The following is a 20,701-nucleotide window of genomic DNA, read 5'->3' on the forward strand; positions in this document are numbered from 1 at the left end:
TAGATTTTGGTAGCCCGACTGGAAAAATCGCTAGCCCCGGGACGTCGGGCTAGCGATTTTGCGAGCCCTGTATCTGATGGAGGAATCACTCATCTTTGGAAAAGAGAGTTTATTACAGAGAAATGGCTCTTTCCAAAATAAAAGCTATACTATCCGCTTCTTCTGGGCTATATTCTCAGCAGCATAAGGAGAATCATGTGCTAACAGCTGTCTAAATGACTCGGCTAAAGTTAGTAGCATGCTTGTTGTTTTTGTCTTTGCACTAGGATGATGTCGGCGTAAATGTGCAGTCATATTCGTTGTGTTCCCGCTAGTGCTTTCAGGTTAATCTCGTTGAAATGACCTTAGCGCCACAACATGGCAAATCTCCGTTAACAAGCTACCGCCATCGCCCCGTGCATGGGGCTAGACGGCCAACACGTTAACGAGCTAACTGCACTAACACACTAGTTCCCACCCATGTAATTGAGCATTGCATGGCACATCCGACATACTGTTTTACTTTAGTCCATGACTCGCTTACCTTCAGGGTCATACGCCACATGAAAACCAAAATAATTCCAAACGCCAGATCTGAATGAGGGGTGGGGGAGGTGCCCTGCGCTCTTCCTTCTGACTATGCTGTCTGTGTTGAGCGCTCAGTGGATCTGCGCTCGACAGTGCAGCCTAGGCGGAGTAGTCGAACGCAGATTCACTGAGCGCTCAACACAGACAGCATCGTCAGAAGGAAAGTTGATAAAATAAATTACAAATGTTGTATTGTTCGATACATATGCGTACCGAACCGAAAGCACTGTATTGAACGGTTCAATATCTATACAATATCGTTGCACCCCTAATTGATAGGTCTACTTTTTTAGCTTCGCACTCCTGTAAAAACTTTATTTAAACATGTGATCAGCGATCAATAACATTGAGTTTGTTTTCAGTTAAAAAAATGTAAATGACATTTTTTATTTACAGCTGATTGATATTCACTTCATTCACACGCTCTCAGGATGCTCTGACCAAGCGATAAAGCACAAACAATGATCTGAAACCAGACACTCACCGAGGCTGCTGAAGCCAACCAGCCCTGCGACCTTTGACCCTTCAGGTAACGATGCGATTCCTGTCAAACGATGCAGAGGGCAGTGTCATCGAACAGGTGATAACCAACCGGACGGCGCTGCGATTGGTTCTTTGTATTCTTGGAAATAAGCACCTGAGCCCAGGTTTTGCAGATACTTCCTGTTGTGATGAGGAGCGCCGGCGTGCAGGTCGGAGGGTTTCATCCTGACTTCCTGTCCTCCTGGAAAGTACTTTTACTCGGGTACTGAGCTCCGTCTCTGCTTTTTCCCCATTGTCCTGAGCACATCACCACACTCTGCTTTTACTTGTTTAAAATCTTTTATTTAAAACTCAAACACCACAAAGAGTAAAACATCTTGACCCTACAGACAGGGTGAGGGTTCAAAGGTCAGAGATGGGGTTACCTCGCTGCAGATACATCAAAATAAAAAACTTCAAAAACCCCAAACTGAGTCTATTTACAGTATTGCCTTAGAAGTGGTGAGTTCACCCTGACCTCAGCAGGTCACACACTTTGACCTGTTGAATGACAACACACCAGTTCAAAGGCAGCAGGGGGCGCTAACACAGCAACAGTAACGACCACTTCAAAGCGACTGTGGTGAGGAAAAACTAACATAAATAAATAAAGTGTATTTTTCATTTTAGATGGAAGGAGTTTAGTGTAACTTTCTTCAAGCCGTTTAGCCTCTGAAATGCATTAAAAACGATCATAAAACATCCAAATCACACAATTTCAGTTTATTTCACATCAGCTGATATTTTCGGAAGCACCGCCCCGTTTTTCCTGACTGGCTCCTGAATGTTCCAGCTTTTACTCTGATGGAGGAGCTGATATCGTGAAAACTCAAACGCTCCCCTCACGTTCTCAGCTTTATTATTAAACTAATCACTTCCTGTTTCACTGTCATGTTTCTCAGAGCTACTGGCTGTAATTGGGCGCTGAGCTGATCACATTTAGTTATAGATTCAGGGCAGAGAAAGTCAAAGGTCAAACAGTAAAACAATAAAAGGAAGGTCATGAGGAGATTTGGAGAGCGCGCCCTGCTGCTGGGAAGGTGAAAGTGCGTTTATCGGATGGCTGCAGTTCCTGCTCGCAGTAAACCACCAACGAAAACCCGAGCAGATAGCGAGGTGGGGCCGGGCTGATCAGACGAAGCGGGCTTGGACTCATTGGTCTAATTTTCATCTATCTGTAGCTCTAACACGCTAACGCTGGAAGCTAGTGGCTTTCTGCTGTGTTGGAAGTGTAGGACAAACCATCGGGAGGTCGTTCAGTCCCCTCGGAGGAAACGCCGCCCCTGAAATAATAAAGAAAACGGCGACCAGAGGAGCTGAAACCCACTGAGGACGCGGGAAGCTCAGCAAACTAGCGAGGCGTTCAAACGCGGCTCAAAGTTCGGGGTGGGGAAAAGAGGGAAACGTGGCGTCTTCAGCAGGAAGCGTGGGGTTCGGACAAAATCTCTCAGAAATTCTCTAAAATTAAACACTTGACTCACAAACGCAAACTATCTCAGGGGACGCCGCCGCCAAGGAGAACAGGACGCCACACAGACGGCGGCCAGCTACAAGATTAGACATCATCATCATCGTCATCCTCCTCGCCTTCATCGTTCGCCTGTCTCTTCCTCTTCTGTCCCTGAACGCCCGCCGCATCATCTGCAGAAACAGAACGGACCAATCAGGGCACGCCCCGCCCACCTAGAGCCTAGATACAGCTGCAACACTGAAACACATGCTCACCATCCTCCTCCTCTTCGTCTTCCTCATCGTCATCCTGAGATGAAGCACAGAAAGAAGAGAAGCAGATTTACGTTTCTGACTGGACGCCTCTGACAGGAAGTGAACGAACACGTTATCAGAGGAAACAAATTTAACTCGTCGTCAGGTTCAGAGGACCAAAAGTTCCAAAAACAGATGTAATAGAACATAATGAAAAACAATAATGTAGGAAATAAAAACAAAATGAAATACGTCATAAAAGAAGGATAAACAAATACAAAGAAATGATTACATTACAAATGGAGAAATACAAAAGTGTCGCTTTTGGTGAAAAATGTTTGTTAATGACAAATAGTTGTTTTGGTGCTTTTAATCCTCAAAACTGTCAGTGATGGGGGGCGTGGCTGACAACAGAAGGTTTGGCTGTCGGACACACACACACACACACACCACACACACACACACACTGCGGGGAAACTCGGGGTTCAGGGTCTTGGCCAAGGACACTTTGTCATGCAGACTGGAGGACCTGGGATTGTCTGCTGACCCCAGGATCATCTGCGGCTCCACCTGCAGGATGAAGCTGGATTTGCTCACCTGGTTGGCGCGGTTCACCTGGAAACCCAGCCCCGCCTCTGCACTCTCCGAGCCGTCCTCGTCCTCGTCTTCCTCCTCATCGTACGCGCCAGTTGGCCCCGCCCCGTCCTCGCCATCCTCATCTGCAAACACGCACACGGGCATGACGAAACAGAGACGAGGAGGAGGACGGCGCTCCGTCTGAGCGGGTCTCACCTTCGTCCTCCGCCTCGGAGTCGGGTGCCTCGTTGTCCTCCTGGTCGAAGCCGTCCAGGTAGGTCACCTGGGGCAGCAGCTCAAACACGCTCTCCCGGTACTCCTCCAGAGACGTGATCTCGCAGTTAAACAGGTCAAGGCTCTGCAGGCTCTTCAGGTGTTGCTACAGGAGGAAACGACACGTTAGAACCTCAGAACGTTTCCTCTGTGAGCATGGCTGGAGCAGCGCAAGAACCTCACCAGCGCCTCCACGGTGCTCAGCTCCTTGATCTTGTTCCCACTCAGGTTCAGGTAGGTCAGGTTTGGACATTTCTCCGACAGCATCTCAAGAGAACCCGACAAATTGTTATCGCTCAGTTCCAACTGAGGGGGAGCAAAGACAAGAATGTCAGGAAAACCATCCGCCAGGAGAACCACAGTCCATGTGTGAAACAAAAAATTAGGATTTCTTCCTTTTCACTTTGTGGGTCCACTACACCTTCATTTACACATTAATTTAGCAGATTTTGATTTTGGTGGCATTGGTTCTTCATACTGCCAGTTACACCTGTCAAAGCACAAAGGCCCCCTGCTCGTTAGATCTCTCCCACCCGCAGAGGGTGCTCTCTGACCTCAAACCCAATCTCCTTCTTCCCCCTGAAAATGTTTGAATGCACCGTTGATGAGGTCAGACAGGTGAGCTCACCTTGCGTAGTTTGGGCAGCGAGGGCAGCTTGGCGAACGAGGTCAGACCAACGTTGACCATGCTGAGGAACTCGAGCTCCGTGAACTCATCGGTCAGACCGTCGACCTCGCCGTCTGCCGAGCGGCTGTTGTCCAGCACCAGCTCTGCGATCTGAGGACAGAGCAGAGCATGATGGGACATAAGCCTCTGTGTGTGTTTTATTAATCAGTTTGAACATGAAGTATTGATGAACCCTATACCTGACTGTACAGAAGACAGAACGTGATAGATGTGATATTTGTTTATTTATCAGTTTATAAGTCAAGCCCGAGTTAACACGAGGACCACAGTCGAGGTCATTCTGAGCCTGTACAAATTATTAATTATACTTACAGGTTGCCTGGCAACTCATATTGATTAAGAAGGCTGCTGTAACATGAGCCAGAGCGAGCCAGGCGTGATGGACAGGTAAACACTCACACTTATAATCAGAGTGGGCGGAGAGTGTGGAAAACCAATCAGAGCAAATAAAGGTAAACCCAGTAGAGATGGCTCGACAATGCAGCTGAACAGGTGAGTGCAGAGCAGGTAGTTATCTACATGTAAATTAGCCCTTTTGTCACGTTTGATCGTCCACACAGCCTCCGTCAGCTGGATCAATAATCTGATCGGAGATCAGGGTTAGTGACGTTGACTCTCGCTGGCTTCCTGTTTATGTAACGCGCCCGCACCCCCTCCCGGCTCCTGTAGGGAGGGGGCGGCACTCACCATCTGCTCCCCCCCCGAATGGCGGAGCGTGTTATTCAACTGCTGCAGCTTATATAACGCATAAGCGCGCGCACGCGGCACCATACGACGGGCGCACGGACTCCGGTACTTCGCTGTAACGGAGATTAGGACATTCCCGAGCAGTAATCCAGCCCTAATCTGCAAGGCTAAAACCGGTTACCCGGTACTCTCGTTACAGTTACGGCCCGCAGGGTCCGCCAGGAGAGAACATTTCCGCGGTTAATCCGCTTCTGTGACCCGGTACCGCCTCTGAAACGAGCTCCGTGTCGCTGTCCCGGAGGCTCCGAGGAGCGGTCTGTTCCGGGACTCACCGTCCACCCTAGGCGGGTTACCCTGCCTCCTCACGCCGGACCCGCTGGGATTAAGACTATAAACCCGCTGCTATTCGGACGGCCAGAGCTGAAGGATGCTCCGCATCCCGTCGTGACCGTCAGCTGGACGCCCGAGAGCGGGCACCCGGACCCCGGGCGCACCTGCCGGGCCACATCAAAGACCGAACGGCTCACCTCCGCCGGGTTCCGGTTCCGCAGCTCCAGGGTGATCCTCTTCTTCATGTCCATGCTGTGGCGGTGAACGGCTGACGGCGTCCCGGGGTCGGAGCGGTGCCTGCCTTCCTCTGCTGGCTGCCGTTCGCCTACTGATCCTCCATGATACGGCGAGCCCCGCCCACCAACCCACGGGGTTGGACGTGCACGCCTGAGCCACCGCTGATTGGACGGCGGGCACATCAATCAGACTTGATTAGGTCTAGTCCTACCAGATAGGTCGTTTGTCATGAAACCCAGACGGCACTGCAAAGCTTCATGGGAGTTGCAGTTTAATCGCACAAAAGCTTCCTTTTTCTTTCATTGAATTAAAGAAAGATCAGAGTGAAATAAAGCAGTTCTAATAAAAAAAAATGAACCGCTCTATAATTATTTACAGGACAGAAGCGCTGCACTAGTTTCAAGAGTATGAATACAATTAAACTTGACTTTACAGCTGGCTCAATAAATGCATCATGGATATAAAACTTAAACATCATTGTAATCATTTTGCCATCACAGCAGCAGCTGGCCCTTGTTGCTTTGTCAGTCTCCCAGCACTCATCACCCCTGTTACCAATTAAGTTTGTGCAGAAAACACTTGAATGCAAAAATCAGAGCCTGGATGCCACGGTGTCCAGCTCAGTTCTTCATCCAGAATCAGGGACGCGTTGTTCATTCGCCTGTAAGCTACAGGACAGGAGCTAAACTAAAACAGGACATTTCCTTAAGGTCAGTAAACACCTCGCTATTAGCTTATGAAACAAGCTTTTATTGAAAGGAAGAAGCGTTTACCTGAGATCACAGGTACACAGGCAGCCGCCATCATCATCATGAAGCATTAAGGTACAGTTTACAAAAATACAAATTTATATGTACACTGAAAAAGTCGACGTCACTGAGTGTATAAAAATGGCTGAAGTTATACAGGTGATGGAGGACAGGTGTGTTCTCAGGTGGGCTTCTATAAGGGAGCAGGCTGGGCAGACATGAGCCTCGCAGAGGAGCACTCCTGCAGCCTCAGGTGTGACATCGCCTATCTCTGAAATGAAAAAGTGAGCGGTGGAGCAGTGCAGGTGAGGCACACTGTCCAGGATCAGGCAAGCTCAGCTATACTTGACACTTTTCACCTGGCAGGCCAATTAAGGTTTCCATTTCCTGTCTAGAGTATCCTGGAATGAATTAGCGTTTAGCACTTCCTGTCCTGACAGGAAGTGAAAGATTCTAACAGGAAACACATTATTCACGGTGAAGCATTTACACAGAACAGCTGTTTGCTTACGAGACAGCTGTGGCGGTGACCTTGAGGTGATGTGACCAGTCTGATGTTGGTGTAAAAATCAAAACATGTAAGTGTCACAAACCAAAGTGGGAGGAGTTAAAAGACCAAATTTAAGGACGGTTATGTAGATGAGTGAGGTGGAGGAGGGTGGAGCAGGGCAGCGTCACACTGCTGGTCATGTGACTTCAGTAGTGACATCAATAGTCACCTGACCTTAGCGTGCCCCTTTAGAAACCACCTGGAAACAACATCATAATTAATGAACAGAGTCCATGATGGAGCTGGTTCAGCTCAGGTCAAAGGTCACAGGAAGACAGAGTAACGCTTCCTGCAGCTCATGAACACAAGGTCACATCGGAAGAACACAGCAGAGTCCGAGCATTCCTGGAAAACCGGCTCCTTTCACAGCACCCTCCGCTGGATGGTGAAGGGGGTAAAGCGGGTGTGAGTGGCAGGAATCAGTCCATAGAAGGAACATTTGAAGAAGCTTCCTCTCCGCCAGCGCCGGGCAGAGGAAACACGTTAAAGCGGCATTCGGGGAACAAATGGCTGAGGGTAAACAAGGTCCCTCTTCCTCCTTGGGTCATCAATGTCCTCTACGCGGCAGCCATTTTGGACCCTGCTGAAAAAAAGAAGTGAAAGGTTTCTAAACCGGGGAGTCTGGATGGCGCTGAGCCGAACTCCGCCCCCTGTTGAAGCATGTGTCACGCCAGGATCAGGTCTTTTTGTGGGCATGAGTACATCGTGCAAATCCCGCCTGCTGCGCTCCGTTAGGAGCTCACCTCCGTCGCCTCTCCCCCCGCCTCCACCAGCGTCACTTGACCCTCCTCTCCCTCCATGATGATGCCCCCCTCCTGCAGCACCACCATCTCGCCCTCCTCCTCCACCACGCCGCCAGATCCCTCCTCCTCATCCTCCTCTCCTCCCACCACCTCCTCGGGGCTGGCAGCAGCGTTGGTGGCGCCAGCCGCCGTGTTTGCGGTGGCGGTGCCAGCCTGACTCTGGGCCATGGCCTCCAGCTTGATGCGGTACTCCTCCGCCTCCTGCTCCTTCCTCAGCAGCTGCTGTCGGTACTCCTGCGCCTTCCTGTTGGCCTCCTGCAGCTGCCTCTGCAACAGCTCCTGCAGGAAAACAAATAATCCTCATCGATCAGCACAAAACCATACAGACCAGCGCACCCCACCCAAACCACGGAGAGAAACCCATGTGGTGTGACGTGTGCACACGTATTGAATGCTGGTGTGGTTTCAGACATTTGTAGCACTGAGGGGATTTCGAAAGAGGAAATTGTCAGATTCATGAAACTGGACTTCAGGTTTGGACATCACACTCGAGGATCACGCCGTACGCATTTGCAACTCTTTTGGGGAAATTTCGCTCCAAACTAACCCACACTGTGAACCCACCCACAGCACCGGCTCACAAATGATCCCCGATTCAAATCCAATTCAATTACAGCGGGGCAACGACAACGGTCTAACTTCCTGTTGGGTTTGTGGCGTGGTTCCAAGAGGCACGGCCATGTTAACGGCGCTACAGAGCCATATTCAAAATAAAAGCATTGGATGAAATCAACTTTAGATCCACACACAGTGGAGCTGGCACACATCATTCAGGCGAACACAGCTCTGCAGGTTTATACAAATCTGACACACACACACACACACACACACACACACACACACACACACACACACACGCTTCTTTATGGTCCCTCAAGACTACAGTGGGTCATTGGCAGGGTGACATCTTGTTAGGCCTGGGGTCAGTGTTGTTTTCTATACACTGTAAAACGCAGCTCGCTGAAACTGTGAGCGGCGTTCAGAGGTCAGAGGTCACTGATCACAGTGTGGAGGCGGTGCTCACCGTCTCTCCCGTGTTGTTGTGGTTGTTGGTCACCTCCAGCTTCCTCTTCCTGGAGGGCGGAGGCTGCGGCTCCTCCGTCACCACCTCCTCTGTCACGGTGTTGGCAGGCACGGCAAGCACTGGATAAGATAAAATAAAAATCAGGATGTAAATGGCCTCAGGACTTCCCGCCACTTCCTGTTCAAAGGCATCAGCATCATACTCTGCTGTCCATGCTGCATGGTGACGAAGAACGGCTGTGCCATCCCTCCTGTTGTCTGCAGGTTTCCGTGCTGGTCGGTTACTATGGTGATGACCCTCTGACCACCTTCGTTTACGACGGTGGCGTGCTGGATGTTGGAGTCAAGAGCGCTGGCAGCCATCGCTTCCTCAGAGTCTCCTGAAAAACAAAAGGGGGTCGTTACAGCGATGCGGTCTGCGGCTTCTCATCGGTGTCGGGGACCGCGGTACTGTTTGTGCAGCATTTCAAAAATGGCGTGAAGGAGGCGCTCTCGTGACTCACAGAGTATTTCCACTGACCAGCCATTCGGTGGCAAGAAATCTGCTGAGGTTGCATTTTTGGATCGCTTGGAAACCCCGGTGTAGTAAGTACTGAAAAATGACCAGCTGCTACCACCGTGTCAAGCTGTGACGTGCCGACCAAAGAGGTAGAGATGGAAAAGGGCTCTGTGTGTGTGCACACATCTCACCTGCATTGGCCTTGTTGAGCAGCTCGGCCAGGTTGACCACGCCCCCCTGAATGGCAGGTATGCCCTGGATGATGAACTGTGGTTGGTTGGTGGTGCTGCTCGTCTCCACATTCATGCTCACCTGGTTCATATTCACCTGATTCTGCATGCCCTCCTACACACACACACACACACACACACACACACACACACACACACACACACACACACACACACACACACAGTGAAGCATTCATTAATTTAAAGGTGCCTTTTTCTGCATTTCTACCTCCGCAGAATCAACCAATCAGGAGGCTTCTGTTAGTAGCATTTTATTTATCCTCACTCTGGCGCCATCAGGTGTGCGCAGGTGCTTTGTACTGAAAGGCAAAGACCCTACAATCATACAAAGTAACCCCACCCACTTCCTGTAAACACTGTACAAAGACACAGGAGAGACTTTTGGAACGCCCCCCATGTCCTTTTCTTCTGCCGGCTGTGGGTGTAAAGGGGTTGGGATAGGTTAGGATCCAGGCTGCTATGATTCCTGTTTCCTGTTATGAGGGGAGATGTTATCAGAACGTGTGATTGCATGATCACCTTGGTCACCTATAGCATGTCAGAGTTTCTGGCTTCGATCCTAAGCCCGTTGGTCGGCAGCTCTGAACATCCAGACATGTTGAGTCATTATGGAGGCAGATGAAACCATGGTCTCATTCCATGTTACACCTCTCTTCACTTGCATCCCAGTCACTGAAGTGTTGGAGGTAGTTCGTAATAGAGCAGGGCGATATGGCCAAAAATATTTATCACGATATATATATTTGAAAATTTGCGATAACAATATAACTGACAAATTGAAAATAAAACAAAAAACCCATCCATTTGTTTTCACTTAAAAAAGCAGCTGTTTTTTTGTGCATTAAAGCTATAAAAACATTTAACAGTGCAAATGTAATGTAATAACATAATGTAATAAATTCTGTTTTCATGGATGCCTGGATGTTAAACTTCATAGTTACACCTGGTAAAACAGCTACGCTGATCATTTTATTAAGGATGAAAGAATTTAGACAGTTATCAACCACTTCAGCCCCATGCCCCTGGTACCGGGGGCAAAAAGGAGGAGATCACGTTTAATTGGTTATAACACGGGGTGAGAAATATAAGTCCAGACATGTGGTGTCCACAGAAACCTCTGAATCTCAGTTAAAATGTCATATAAACCATTTCTACAACCACCAAATACATTGAAAACAAGCCATGATTAAACGAGCAGTTATGTAAATGCGCAGAAGACTGCTAAACAAACAAAACCGAACCGGAAATTCTCCAGACTTCATGTAACCGGCTAAAGATAGACTGGTTAGCTTCCAGGGCTATCACTGACTCCACACACCAAGCTTCACCACGATCAGACCAAAATTCACTGAATGAACCGCAAAAGAAAACCACAAAAACACACAGCGGCGCAAATACGCTAAGACAGAGATTGGCTTACCCAGGGCTGTAATTTTTCACTGTTTCACTTTAGAAACATAAATCTTTGCACAGATGATGTTTATATTATGTTGGTTATTATATTATGTTGGTTACTGAAATTCTGGAACCAAATGTGATCTGAGGCATATTTTTAAAAGGGTTATATGCTAAAAATTTTAAAAAGAATTACGCAAGGATAAAATCTACTTACTTTTTCTGTGTTCCAGTCTCAGTAACTTTGACACAGTAATATCTGCTTCAATAGTTACACCTCTGATGAAATCTCACAAGTGTTAGCTTTATTTTGATACCAAGATTGTAAGCACAGAGTTTGTAATTGCAGAGAAATAACCAATTAAATTTGGGCATTGCATTTTCGAGCATGAAGCTCAGAAACCCCCTTCAGGCTTAAGAGGTTAACTCTCAGTGATGGTGCAGTGTTCGTTTGACTTTGGGACCTGAAGCTGACGGAGGTTTGGACCCAGATTACTCCCTGATTTAAGAGCACCTCCGTCCGACAAATATGGCAATAACGACGCCCGCTTGCATGTTCTACAAAAAAAAAAAAAAAAAAAAAAGTGCTTTGTTGTGTATCTGGCAGACAACACCAAACCAGTTCCACATCACTGAAGTTGCAGCATTTTTACAAACCAATTCTGGTTCATCCGTTTCACTCAACGAGCCGCTTTCCCCCCTTCTCATTCTCTGTTGCTGCCATGCTTTTTCCACCATGTGCGTATTATAAACAAAGGCACTGCGCGTGCATGTTTTACCCGTATTCTATCACAATATTTTATTTTGTTATCATTGCCTAACATTGTACCGGTATTACCGTGAACGGTATAATATGGCCCAGCCCTAGTTCGTAAGAGATTACAGGATAACCCCAACCTCATCAACAGGACCACTCTCAGCATCGACTACATGTGTTTGAACTGTGTCTTCATTTCATCCGTTTCAGAAGTGGAGAAGAGGGCTTTGCTATCCTACCCTGGAACATCACCAAGCCATTGGTTCAGGTATGTGGATGACACCTGGGTGAAAATCAAATCTCAGGACGTTCCACAATTCACGGATCACATTAACTCGGTGGACCGACACATCAAATTCACCAGGGAGGATATGAAAAGTGGCAGCTTAGCCTTCTTAGACTGTGAGATTTCCATCAGTAATGGGGGACATCTAAAAGCTGACGCACAACTGCCGCCCAAGCGAAAACCTGTAGTGATCCCGTACATGTCAGGCGTATCGGAGCAGCTGAGACACATTTTTTCTAAACACCGCGTCTCTGTGGCTTTTAAACCCCAAAAATTGGCCCACCCCAAGGATCTGACAGCCCATTGTTCCTTCAGTGGGGCTAGTTTTAGTCATTGTGCAAATGTCCCGTTTATAAGGTTGGAAACCTGAAGTCAGCTGAGACTGAAGAAGTCACCTGGATGATGACGAAGGGTCCAGATGAATAGAATCAACCTTTTGAGAAGTGCATGTGTGGCGCGGCTGTGGGGGACGCGGACACACCCGAGCAGCAACCGCGCCTCAACAGCTTCAAAGCAGAGTGCACTGGGTCCCGTTGTTGTCGTTGGTGTGTGTTAGACAGCAACTGAAAAGCTGCAGCCGTGTGTGAGGTACGACAACCAGAAATAAAAGTGCTGAAAATGTGGTCGTCTCTGCCACGCGTCTGTCACGGTACAATTAGCTCAGACCTCTGTGTGTTTACAGCAAAGCTTGTCATTAAAGCAGGATTTCACAGCAGCAACAAACTGAACTCAGCTTATTTTTCACAGCAGTGTGCACACACAGCGCCTCTCTGCAGTAAACAACAAGTGAAACAAAGACAAGTGTGTTAGTCTGTCGGATTATTGACTGAGTGTTTGTGCTACTGAAGCACAGTAACACAAGTGCTGTCATCACTCGAGCTGCTCTCAGCTGACTGACGGTGTCACGGACGTGAAACGGCTGTAAATAAATTCTATCAGTGACTGCAGCACAGAAACTCTCAGCAGCTCACTGCACCAGACAGAAAATGTTGTTATAATGAACATTGATCCATTGTTCCAGTCTGCTGCTATGAATTATGGGATAGCGTTTTCTGCTCCCCTTTCATAAAGAACACTCCAGTGTCTCCTCTGCTAAAGGAGGCAATAAAGGAAGCATTAAAGATCCTTTCCTCAGACAGCTCTGATTACGGCCTCCCGGCAACAAACATTCCTACACAAAACAACTCGGGCGAAATGTCTGCCTCACCTGATCTCCGGGCAGCCTGAAAGTCTCTGTTATCGACCTCGCTGCAGAGTGCGAGCACACCTGTAACCTTTCTGTCACACTGAAACCTCAATGTTCTGCTTCTGCTTGTCGACTCACCTGCAGCAGCAGCATCAGCTCCGTGTTCTGGATGTCCATGGCGATGTCGAATGGCGTCTTGTCGAATTTGCTGAGCGCGTGTACGTCAGCGCCGTGCTTGATGAGCGTTTCAGCCACGCTGTGGTGCCCATGCTGTGCTGCCCAGTGCAGCGCCGTCATCTTCAGCATGTCTTTGGCGTTGATGTCAGCGCCGTTCTAAAAGGGAGGTCCACATATGTCAAAGATCACAGCGCTTAGAGCACACAGAGCCTTCCAATGAAGACAAGCCGTCTTACCCGGACCAGCAGCTCCACGATGACCGTGTGTCCCTCGGCGGCAGCCATATGCAGCGGGGTGCGGTCCACTTTGGTGCGGGCGTCTCTGCTGACACCGGCCCTCAGCAGGACGTCGGCAGTGGAGTAATGGCCGTGCTGAGCGGCCAGGTGGAGCGGGGACGTCCCAAGCTGAAGGTGAGTGAGAAGGATCCAGAACAGGTGAGCTCAGGTGCAGCTTTCTATCTCAGAGTCTCAGAAACAACTCTTTTTCAAGGTTCAAGTCCCACCCTTCATCCACTCACTTCCGCGTATCCTGTTCAGGGGCGCTGGAGCCTATCCCAGCTGTCTTAGGGTGAGAGGCGGGGTACACCCTGGACAGGTTGCCATTCTGTTGCAGGGCTAACACATAGACACAGGCAACCACTCACATTCACACCTAACTTTAACCTAACCCGCTAACAAGTCTTTGGACTGTGGGAGGACGCCGGAGTACCCGGAGAGAACCCACGCAAACTCGACACAGAAAGACCCCGGCCTGATGGTGGAACTGAACTCTTGCTGTGAGGCAACAGTGCTAACCACTGTGCCGCCTGCTGACGTTCCCATCCCATTATTAGTGCTATTTAAAAAAAAAAAAAAAAGCATGCAGCAGAGTCTCACCCAGTCAGTGGTGAACGGCGCCCCGTTGGCCATCAAATTTCGAACTTCGTCATCCTGACCTTTCCGGGCTGCCTCTAGCAGCCGCTTCCCCAAATCGACCAGCGACATCTGCAGAAAGGGATCGATACAGCTGATCAATTCTCCCAATCAGTAACTTCAGGCATCCTCAAACAGCCAATGAAAGCTGCAGTGTCCATCCTTTATTTGCAGGGTGTTGTTTATGACCAACAAAAACCTTTAATTCAACATTTCTTAAAAACACTGTTTAACTTCTCTCAGCCTGTCTGATTAAACAACTCCTTCAAACGTACCAGCTCGCTTATCTGAAGCTAACAGTTAGGTGTCTATTATCGGACACACATGGTTCATCTGCGCCTGCTCCGTCGGTAAGGCTCAAGTTGAAGTTGCCCGCTTATGTTTTAAGAGCAGAAATGTAAAGTGTGTTTGCTAACATCTACTCATGTGCAGTGGGTTAGCTCCTCTTTAAAAGACACAAAGAACAAAAACCTGTGTGTGTCGGATAACGGGTCCGTAGCTGAGGGTTTAGCACGGCAGGGCTACAGAAACCTGCTAAAGTGCACCAGGGGGCTGACTGAACCCCCCCAGGCCCGCTGTGAGCGGGTTGTGGAGGCTCACACCCGACCGAATGCTTTTATTTTACCAGAACGTGCCCCAGGCCGTGTCCGATAATGGAAATCGGGTAGTCACACCGCTCTCGTGATTGCGAAACAGCAGAGAAGGACGAGATTCTTCTCCGCGGCCGAGGAGCCATTTTAGGCGCCTCGACGGGCAGAAAAATTCCGCCATGAGCTGCGTCGCCCCGCGCAGCCTGTCCGTGCTCTTCTTCGCCACCCGCACCGCCGCCACGGTCACAACAACACCGACAGGAAACCGTTTGATATTAAGTTGTTGGTTTTCCGGGGGAAGTCACACAGAAATTTCCTATTTTACACGCGGAGAAAAAACTACTTCCACATCCGGTTAGTCGGTGTTGTCGGAGCGCGCGCAGTCTTACCGCTCACCGGAGCCTCGTGCGGAAAGGTTGACTCTGGCGCGCGCAATTCCACCTTCGTGCGGAGGACGCGAGCCGGAGCACGCGGGCGGCTGTGGTCCCGCGGCGGGCGGCTGTGGTCCCGCGGCGGCCGACGAAGGGAGTACTTACCGGCTCCAGGTTTGTGGGGCCGCGCTACTCCTCGCTGCTAACCTTAGCGGCTCGATGCTAGCCGCCCCACCGTGGGCGTCTGCGGGAGCTTGTGCTTGTTTTGTGATCCGTGCTACGGAAGAATGGGTGCAGTCAGGCGTACACTTCAAGACTAGAACCGCACCAGAACATGAATGCCGAACACTAAGAGAGCTTGGCCCGTCCGACTCTAGCGAGTCTGTTTACGGAGAAAAGTTAGCGAGACGCGGCCGGATGGTAAGGGTGTAACCTTCAAAATAAGAGCCTTTACAGCCGTCCAGTGATTTAAATGTTTTTGTAAAACTGTAAACCGTCATCATCGCACTCCTGTCAGCGTTAGGACTATTAACAGGGATTGTTCAGATTAATGCCATTTAGTATTTGTGAATTAAATATGTTTCCTGAAAATTCTGAGTAAAGATCTTAAAGTGCATTTCAATCATTTGGTAGCCCTCAATAACAACATTCAGCCAACAGGCTTTGGAAGTGAAGAAAACCAGACATTATTGTCATGAAGATATCTGCCTATAGTCCGTTTTTGACGAAAATGCAGGTAAAATTCATATTACAACTAATGTAAATTTATAGTATTTTCCCCTCGGCTAATTAATAGCAAATAAACCAATAAACTACTGATTAACGGTAAAAGTGTACCTGAAATCCACAGTTGGACCGTACACTATTTTATGTTGAAAGTCTTCAAAGGAAGTGTGGTCCTCTGTAAAGCTTATAGCTATGTTAGCCGTTAGCCTGCGCGCATGTAAGCTGGAACAAGTTAAAATAAAGCTGCTTTACCTTCTTATCTCAAGGTTCTCGCGATCGTACGCCTCCTGGCGTGGATGGGACCCGGAAAGGTGCGCTTATCTGCTCAGAAAACCTTCACAAACAGGTTTTTTTTTTTTTTTTTAAATGTTTAATGTGCTACAAAGATGGCGGCCCCGCGACACCGGAGGTGGAAGCCGGAGAGTGTTAACCTGCCAGGGGGCGGGCTCTGTGCCGGCGGAGGCGAAGAGATCTGAGGTCAGTTTGAAGAACAGAGTGTGCATCACAGGGCTGTGATGCAGTGACCGAGGCTGACCACAGATCAGCCAACAGGAGAGGCTGATTCCCGCCTGCGCAGCAAAGAAGAGTACGACATGTTGGGAGTAGTAGAAGAAGAGTCGTGCGTTTTGTTTTCTGGAATTTCACATTTAAATATGTATAAATTAAGTTCTTAAATTATTCATAAATCTCCAATAAAAAAAGAAAAGTGATAGTCTGTTCGACGTGTTTCGATTATTTAAAGGGATAATGGGTTTTTGTGAGCTGTCACGTTGGACAGGACAGATGTGTGCGTTTTCTCTGAGATGATCTATGACCCCAGGTGATCATAGAAGAAGAAAATTATCTTGATGCATGATTAATCTGAGAGGAATCAGACCAATAAGACCTGATGTTTGGAGACGTGATTGGTCAAATAAATGCGTGTCAGCCGGGTTTTGATCTGAAAGAGCTTAAACCTCCACTTTCGATGTTCAGGTGTGAAACATAAGAAAGTACTTCTAATCAGGTAACAGCACAGACCTGCTGATGGCTCAGGTGCGTGGGCAGCTCTGCTAAATCCTGCAGCAGAGATCACAGAGAAGCACACCTGGGTTTCCTGTCAGTTGCACCTGTAGCGCCTATGGACCAATCAAACGCTGTTTAACAGGTGCAGGGAGGTTTGAAGCTCTGAGGCACATGATAGAAATCAAGTTTCTTCTTCTGTGATGTTCGACTCCGTTAACCATAATCCACCACCAGGCGCCGGGCACAAGAAGAAAGAGGTTCTGTTCAGAGGATCATTTTTCAGGAGCTGCTGATCAAATGTATTGATTATCCGACTCATTCTGTAATCATCAGCAGGTGATGAGGTAATCACTCGGGTATGTGCTGTGAACATTACTCAGTGATGTCACAGAGGTGTTTCTGACCCTGAAGCTGAACACGAATTTATTCGTCGTGTATGACGAGGTTTACTCCATAGTCACTGTAATTCACATACATGGCCAGTTAATGATCGTGTGACTTTATTAGTTACTTTTACTGTAATAAAAGCCAAACTTACGAGTAACTGTGGACTTTTTTATTGTTGTTGGCAGGAGTGCGAGGTTTGATTACAGCTACACAAATAAATAATAAACAGGGCAGACTGTGAGGTTAACCTGAACAGCTGTAACAAAAGAAAAGAGGCACAGATGAAACAGAACAATGTGATCTTCACAGGCGTCTGTTCAAAAACCAGAAAATTAAAAAGCCTTGTCACACCAGTCACATCATCTCCTTCAGTTCTGCAGGTGAACCTCACCTGAGAGGGTGACGCAGTTCTTCAAACATCAGCTGCTCCATCACAAGTCAAATTTATTTTACCAAACGATAATCAAAGGGTTCAAAGAGCACCACACTTCCTGTTCCACCCAGGAAGAAAACTGGAAGTGTGGTGCACCTAACGTGCTGTCCTGCAGACCCTGCATCTTTGCTTCAGTGTGGTCTGAGGTCAGAGGTTAGCTGGCTTCACAGCAGCAGGTCAGCGAGCAGGGCGTCCACAGCGGCAATCGGAGCTCTCCAGTAATTAAAGGAGGAGAACTCTGACAGCTCCCTCTGCAGGAGACACAGGGAATGACACATTTCAGTTAACAACAGGTCTCTGTACAGCGCAGCCCAAGGGCAAAATCCAAGAGGGGAGTAAACTCTACATGCAGAAAGGCTAACTTACATCTATGTTAGATCCTGAGAGCAGGGCTCAATAGTGTAACTTCATGTGTGAAGTTTTAAAAACAGCGCCCCCTCCAGTCAGTACGGAGCCTGCCATTAACTAGTGACAGGATCGATACCTCAGAGCAGGGGTGGCCAACTCCAGGCCTCGAGAGCCGGCATCCTGCAGGTTTTAGACCTCACCCTGGGTCAACACACCTGAATCAAATGATTAGTTCATTACCAGGCCTCTGGAGAACTTCGAGACATGCTGAGGAGGTCATTTAGCCATTTGAATCAGTTGTGTTGGATCAAGGACACATCTAAAACCTAAAGGACACCGGCTCTCGAGGCCTGGAGTTGACCACCCGTGCCTCAGAGGAAAATAAGGACAGTGAAGCTAAACATCAGTGTGAGGGAATCACTGTAGTGCTGCAGCAGTCAGTTCATGTTAAACCAGGATCTACTGTCACTTTACTGTCTGTGTCTACAGCAGGAAATGGCTGTTGGGCTAAAATCCAGCTGTTAGCTGTGATGTTGGGATTTGTGGAGGAGAGCCTGAGTCACGTGGAGTCAGAAACTCTGCAATCAGAGCTATTTTATGCAATAAAATAAATAAAATAATCTGTTTTTACCCAAACACTCTTTATCCAAAGAGTTTACGACATACATAACTACATCACACCACTTTCGTACCATCAGCACGTCTGCAGGGAAAACAGCTTCCTCGCGTCATCTGACTGACTGCATTACTTCATATTAGCAGTGAGGAAAAGTGAAGCCCCCGTGTAAGTGAAGGACGTGGAGATTTCTTTCCTGTGGACATGATGTCAGGTTTCCACTCTGCTTTTGTCTGTGGTGTGACACGCGTGCAGTAACCGTGATGTTGGAAACTGTGGCTGTGTGGGGCAAAGAGAGAACAATTTATTGTTGGCTCGGCCGGGAGAGGAAAGTCTGGAGTGTGGACTTGAGCTTGTCGGTCTGGTGAACCCAGAGTCACCTGATATGTGTAGTGTCTCATGTCCTCTGGAAACAGCCAATGGAAGCACTCACAGCACCACCCACAGGAACTGTACACTAAATCTACATGCAGGTGCAGATAAAGCAGCTGGAGCTGGAGCTGGAGCTGGAGCGTCTCCATTAGAAGCAATATTTCCTTTGTTTGTGTTCGCACTTTCTCAGCAGGAGTGTGTTCACCTGCTGTGAGGTAAATACACCTGGAACTGATCACATGATCAGGCCTGCAGTACTTTGAAAACTGCTGTCAGAGATTTGAGTGTTGTATCACAGATTTTTCCCAAATAATGATTTGGGAAATATCGGCTCGTCGGACACTGCTCAGTGGGACATTTTCATGTGTCACCCGTTTTAGCCTCACCTCTTCATCACAGCTCCACAGCTCCAGCGTCTTCTTCTCCCTTCCCTTCCCGCTGTTGGCCGCCTCACAGTCTATCAAACCCAGGTCCTCCAGCTCAGATAGGTCGAGAGCCGGGATTGGCTGCCTCCAGAAAAGGAAGGAGTCATACTGGCTGCTCGATTTCTCCATCACGTCTGAGACAAAACACACAAAATCACTGATCTCAGAGCAGATTTTCACCCTTGATATCATTTAAACATCGATTAAACCAGGAGGTCAAACCCGTGACCCTACAGAGTCCAGCCTCCACAGATGGTGCATCCAATAATCCCCCCCCCCCTTCCACCCCACGAGTGGGGGAGGATATTTATGTGGTCAGCTGAGGTTCTAAAACAGGAAGTGGAACATCTGATCTAAGCAACCCAAAATAATCCTCCATGTTATTCCTGCTCTTTTTATTCCTGGGCCTTAGTCATAGACCTGGTCTTGGTCCTTGTAATGGACCTGGTCCTGGTCCCGATAACCGGGTAACCCACAGCCAGCGATGAGATGAATCACCAATAACGTAATAACTTATTGATTACTGGAGCGGCCGCTGTTTGAGGCGTTGGCCGGTGCGCAGGCGCAGAACAGAGCGACAGATGTCCCTTAAATCTAAAGACTAGGAATAAAAACTAAAATTAAATGGTAAATGGTAAATGGCCTGTATTTATATAGCGCTTTACTAGTCCCTAAGGACCCCAAAGCGCTTTACATATCCAGTCATCCACCCATTCACACACACATTCACACACTGGTGATGGCAGCTACATTGTAGCCACAGCCACCCTGGGGCGCACTGACAGAGGCGAACATTGATTAAAACATTGATTTAATTTAATAATCGAAGATTTAAACACGTGTAATCTTCACGCTGCCGTTTTTACACTAGCTGACGTCATTTTACCATCAGCTCCATCTTTCTGACGAAGAGATGAAATTCTGAGAAGAGACACAGATTTAAACTAAGCCCACCTGCGCGTGTTTACCTGCGTGTATTTAGCGTGTTTCCGGTGTGAGGACGGCCGCTCCGCTTTCTCCTCTTTTGTTCTGCGGGATTTGGTGATCAGCCGCTGCGCCGCTGCAGGTTGAAATGAGTTCTGCGACTGCGTCAATCTTACCTGAATGTACACCAGAACTTCCTGTCCCCGATTTCACAATAAAAGTCTAACAATGGTTTGACCTTTACTGCTTATATAACATCATCGTCATCTTTATTTATAAAGCACTTTAAAACAACCACATCTGAAGCCAAGTGCTGGACATTGGAACTAAATA

At 48.2% G+C, this 20,701-nt stretch overlaps 3 protein-coding genes and 1 long non-coding RNA gene across 8 annotated transcripts; 1 reads left to right on the top strand and 3 right to left on the bottom strand.

The window, feature by feature from the left end:
• Positions 1–1,370: 1,370 nt before the first annotated feature.
• LOC147303084 (acidic leucine-rich nuclear phosphoprotein 32 family member E-like) lies at positions 1,371–5,781 on the bottom strand. Of its 2 annotated transcripts, none has more exons than XM_086281425.1 (7): positions 5,545–5,781; positions 4,271–4,420; positions 3,826–3,909; positions 3,586–3,748; positions 3,391–3,512; positions 2,815–2,848; positions 1,371–2,730 (listed from the first exon to the last, which is right to left on the bottom strand). In XM_086281425.1, exons 1-7 carry the CDS (start codon positions 5,764–5,766, stop codon positions 2,645–2,647), a joined length of 861 nt encoding a protein of 286 aa, XP_086137551.1. In that variant the 5' UTR covers positions 5,767–5,781; the 3' UTR covers positions 1,371–2,644. The 2 variants fall into 2 exon arrangements, with proteins under 2 accessions (XP_086137551.1, XP_086137550.1); XM_086281424.1 differs by having other exon boundaries at positions 3,826–3,948.
• A 532-nt stretch (positions 5,782–6,313) lies between these two features.
• Positions 6,314–16,279, bottom strand: gabpb2a (GA binding protein transcription factor subunit beta 2a). Of its 4 annotated transcripts, none has more exons than XM_086281422.1 (8): positions 16,111–16,279; positions 14,136–14,243; positions 13,497–13,664; positions 13,222–13,416; positions 9,400–9,553; positions 8,913–9,089; positions 8,711–8,829; positions 6,314–7,965 (listed from the first exon to the last, which is right to left on the bottom strand). In XM_086281422.1, the coding sequence occupies exons 2-8, from the start codon at positions 14,241–14,243 to the stop codon at positions 7,615–7,617; spliced, it is 1,272 nt and encodes a 423-aa protein (XP_086137548.1). In that variant the 5' UTR covers positions 16,111–16,279; the 3' UTR covers positions 6,314–7,614. The 4 variants fall into 4 exon arrangements, with proteins under 4 accessions (XP_086137548.1, XP_086137545.1, XP_086137546.1 ...); XM_086281419.1 differs by lacking the exon at positions 16,111–16,279 and adding an exon at positions 14,797–15,563; XM_086281420.1 differs by lacking the exon at positions 16,111–16,279 and adding an exon at positions 15,298–15,562.
• LOC147303086 (uncharacterized) lies at positions 14,273–16,573 on the top strand. Its single transcript, XR_015127037.1, has 2 exons — positions 14,273–16,169; positions 16,245–16,573. It is a non-coding gene; the product is annotated as an uncharacterized LOC147303086 (long non-coding RNA).
• A 777-nt stretch (positions 16,574–17,350) lies between these two features.
• mllt11 (MLLT11 transcription factor 7 cofactor) lies at positions 17,351–20,551 on the bottom strand. Its single transcript, XM_086281428.1, has 3 exons — positions 20,413–20,551; positions 19,406–19,578; positions 17,351–17,934 (listed from the first exon to the last, which is right to left on the bottom strand). Exons 2-3 carry the CDS (start codon positions 19,571–19,573, stop codon positions 17,848–17,850), a joined length of 255 nt encoding a protein of 84 aa, XP_086137554.1. The 5' UTR covers positions 19,574–19,578; positions 20,413–20,551; the 3' UTR covers positions 17,351–17,847.
• Positions 20,552–20,701: the final 150 nt, after the last annotated feature.

This window comes from Aulonocara sp. 'chitande type north' Nkhata Bay, linkage group LG22, assembly GCF_057382095.1.
Source record: "Aulonocara sp. 'chitande type north' Nkhata Bay isolate Kocher_YH1m ecotype deep benthic linkage group LG22, A_spYH_male_GT1.1, whole genome shotgun sequence".
NCBI classification, from domain to species: Eukaryota; Metazoa; Chordata; class Actinopteri; order Cichliformes; family Cichlidae; genus Aulonocara; species Aulonocara sp. 'chitande type north' Nkhata Bay.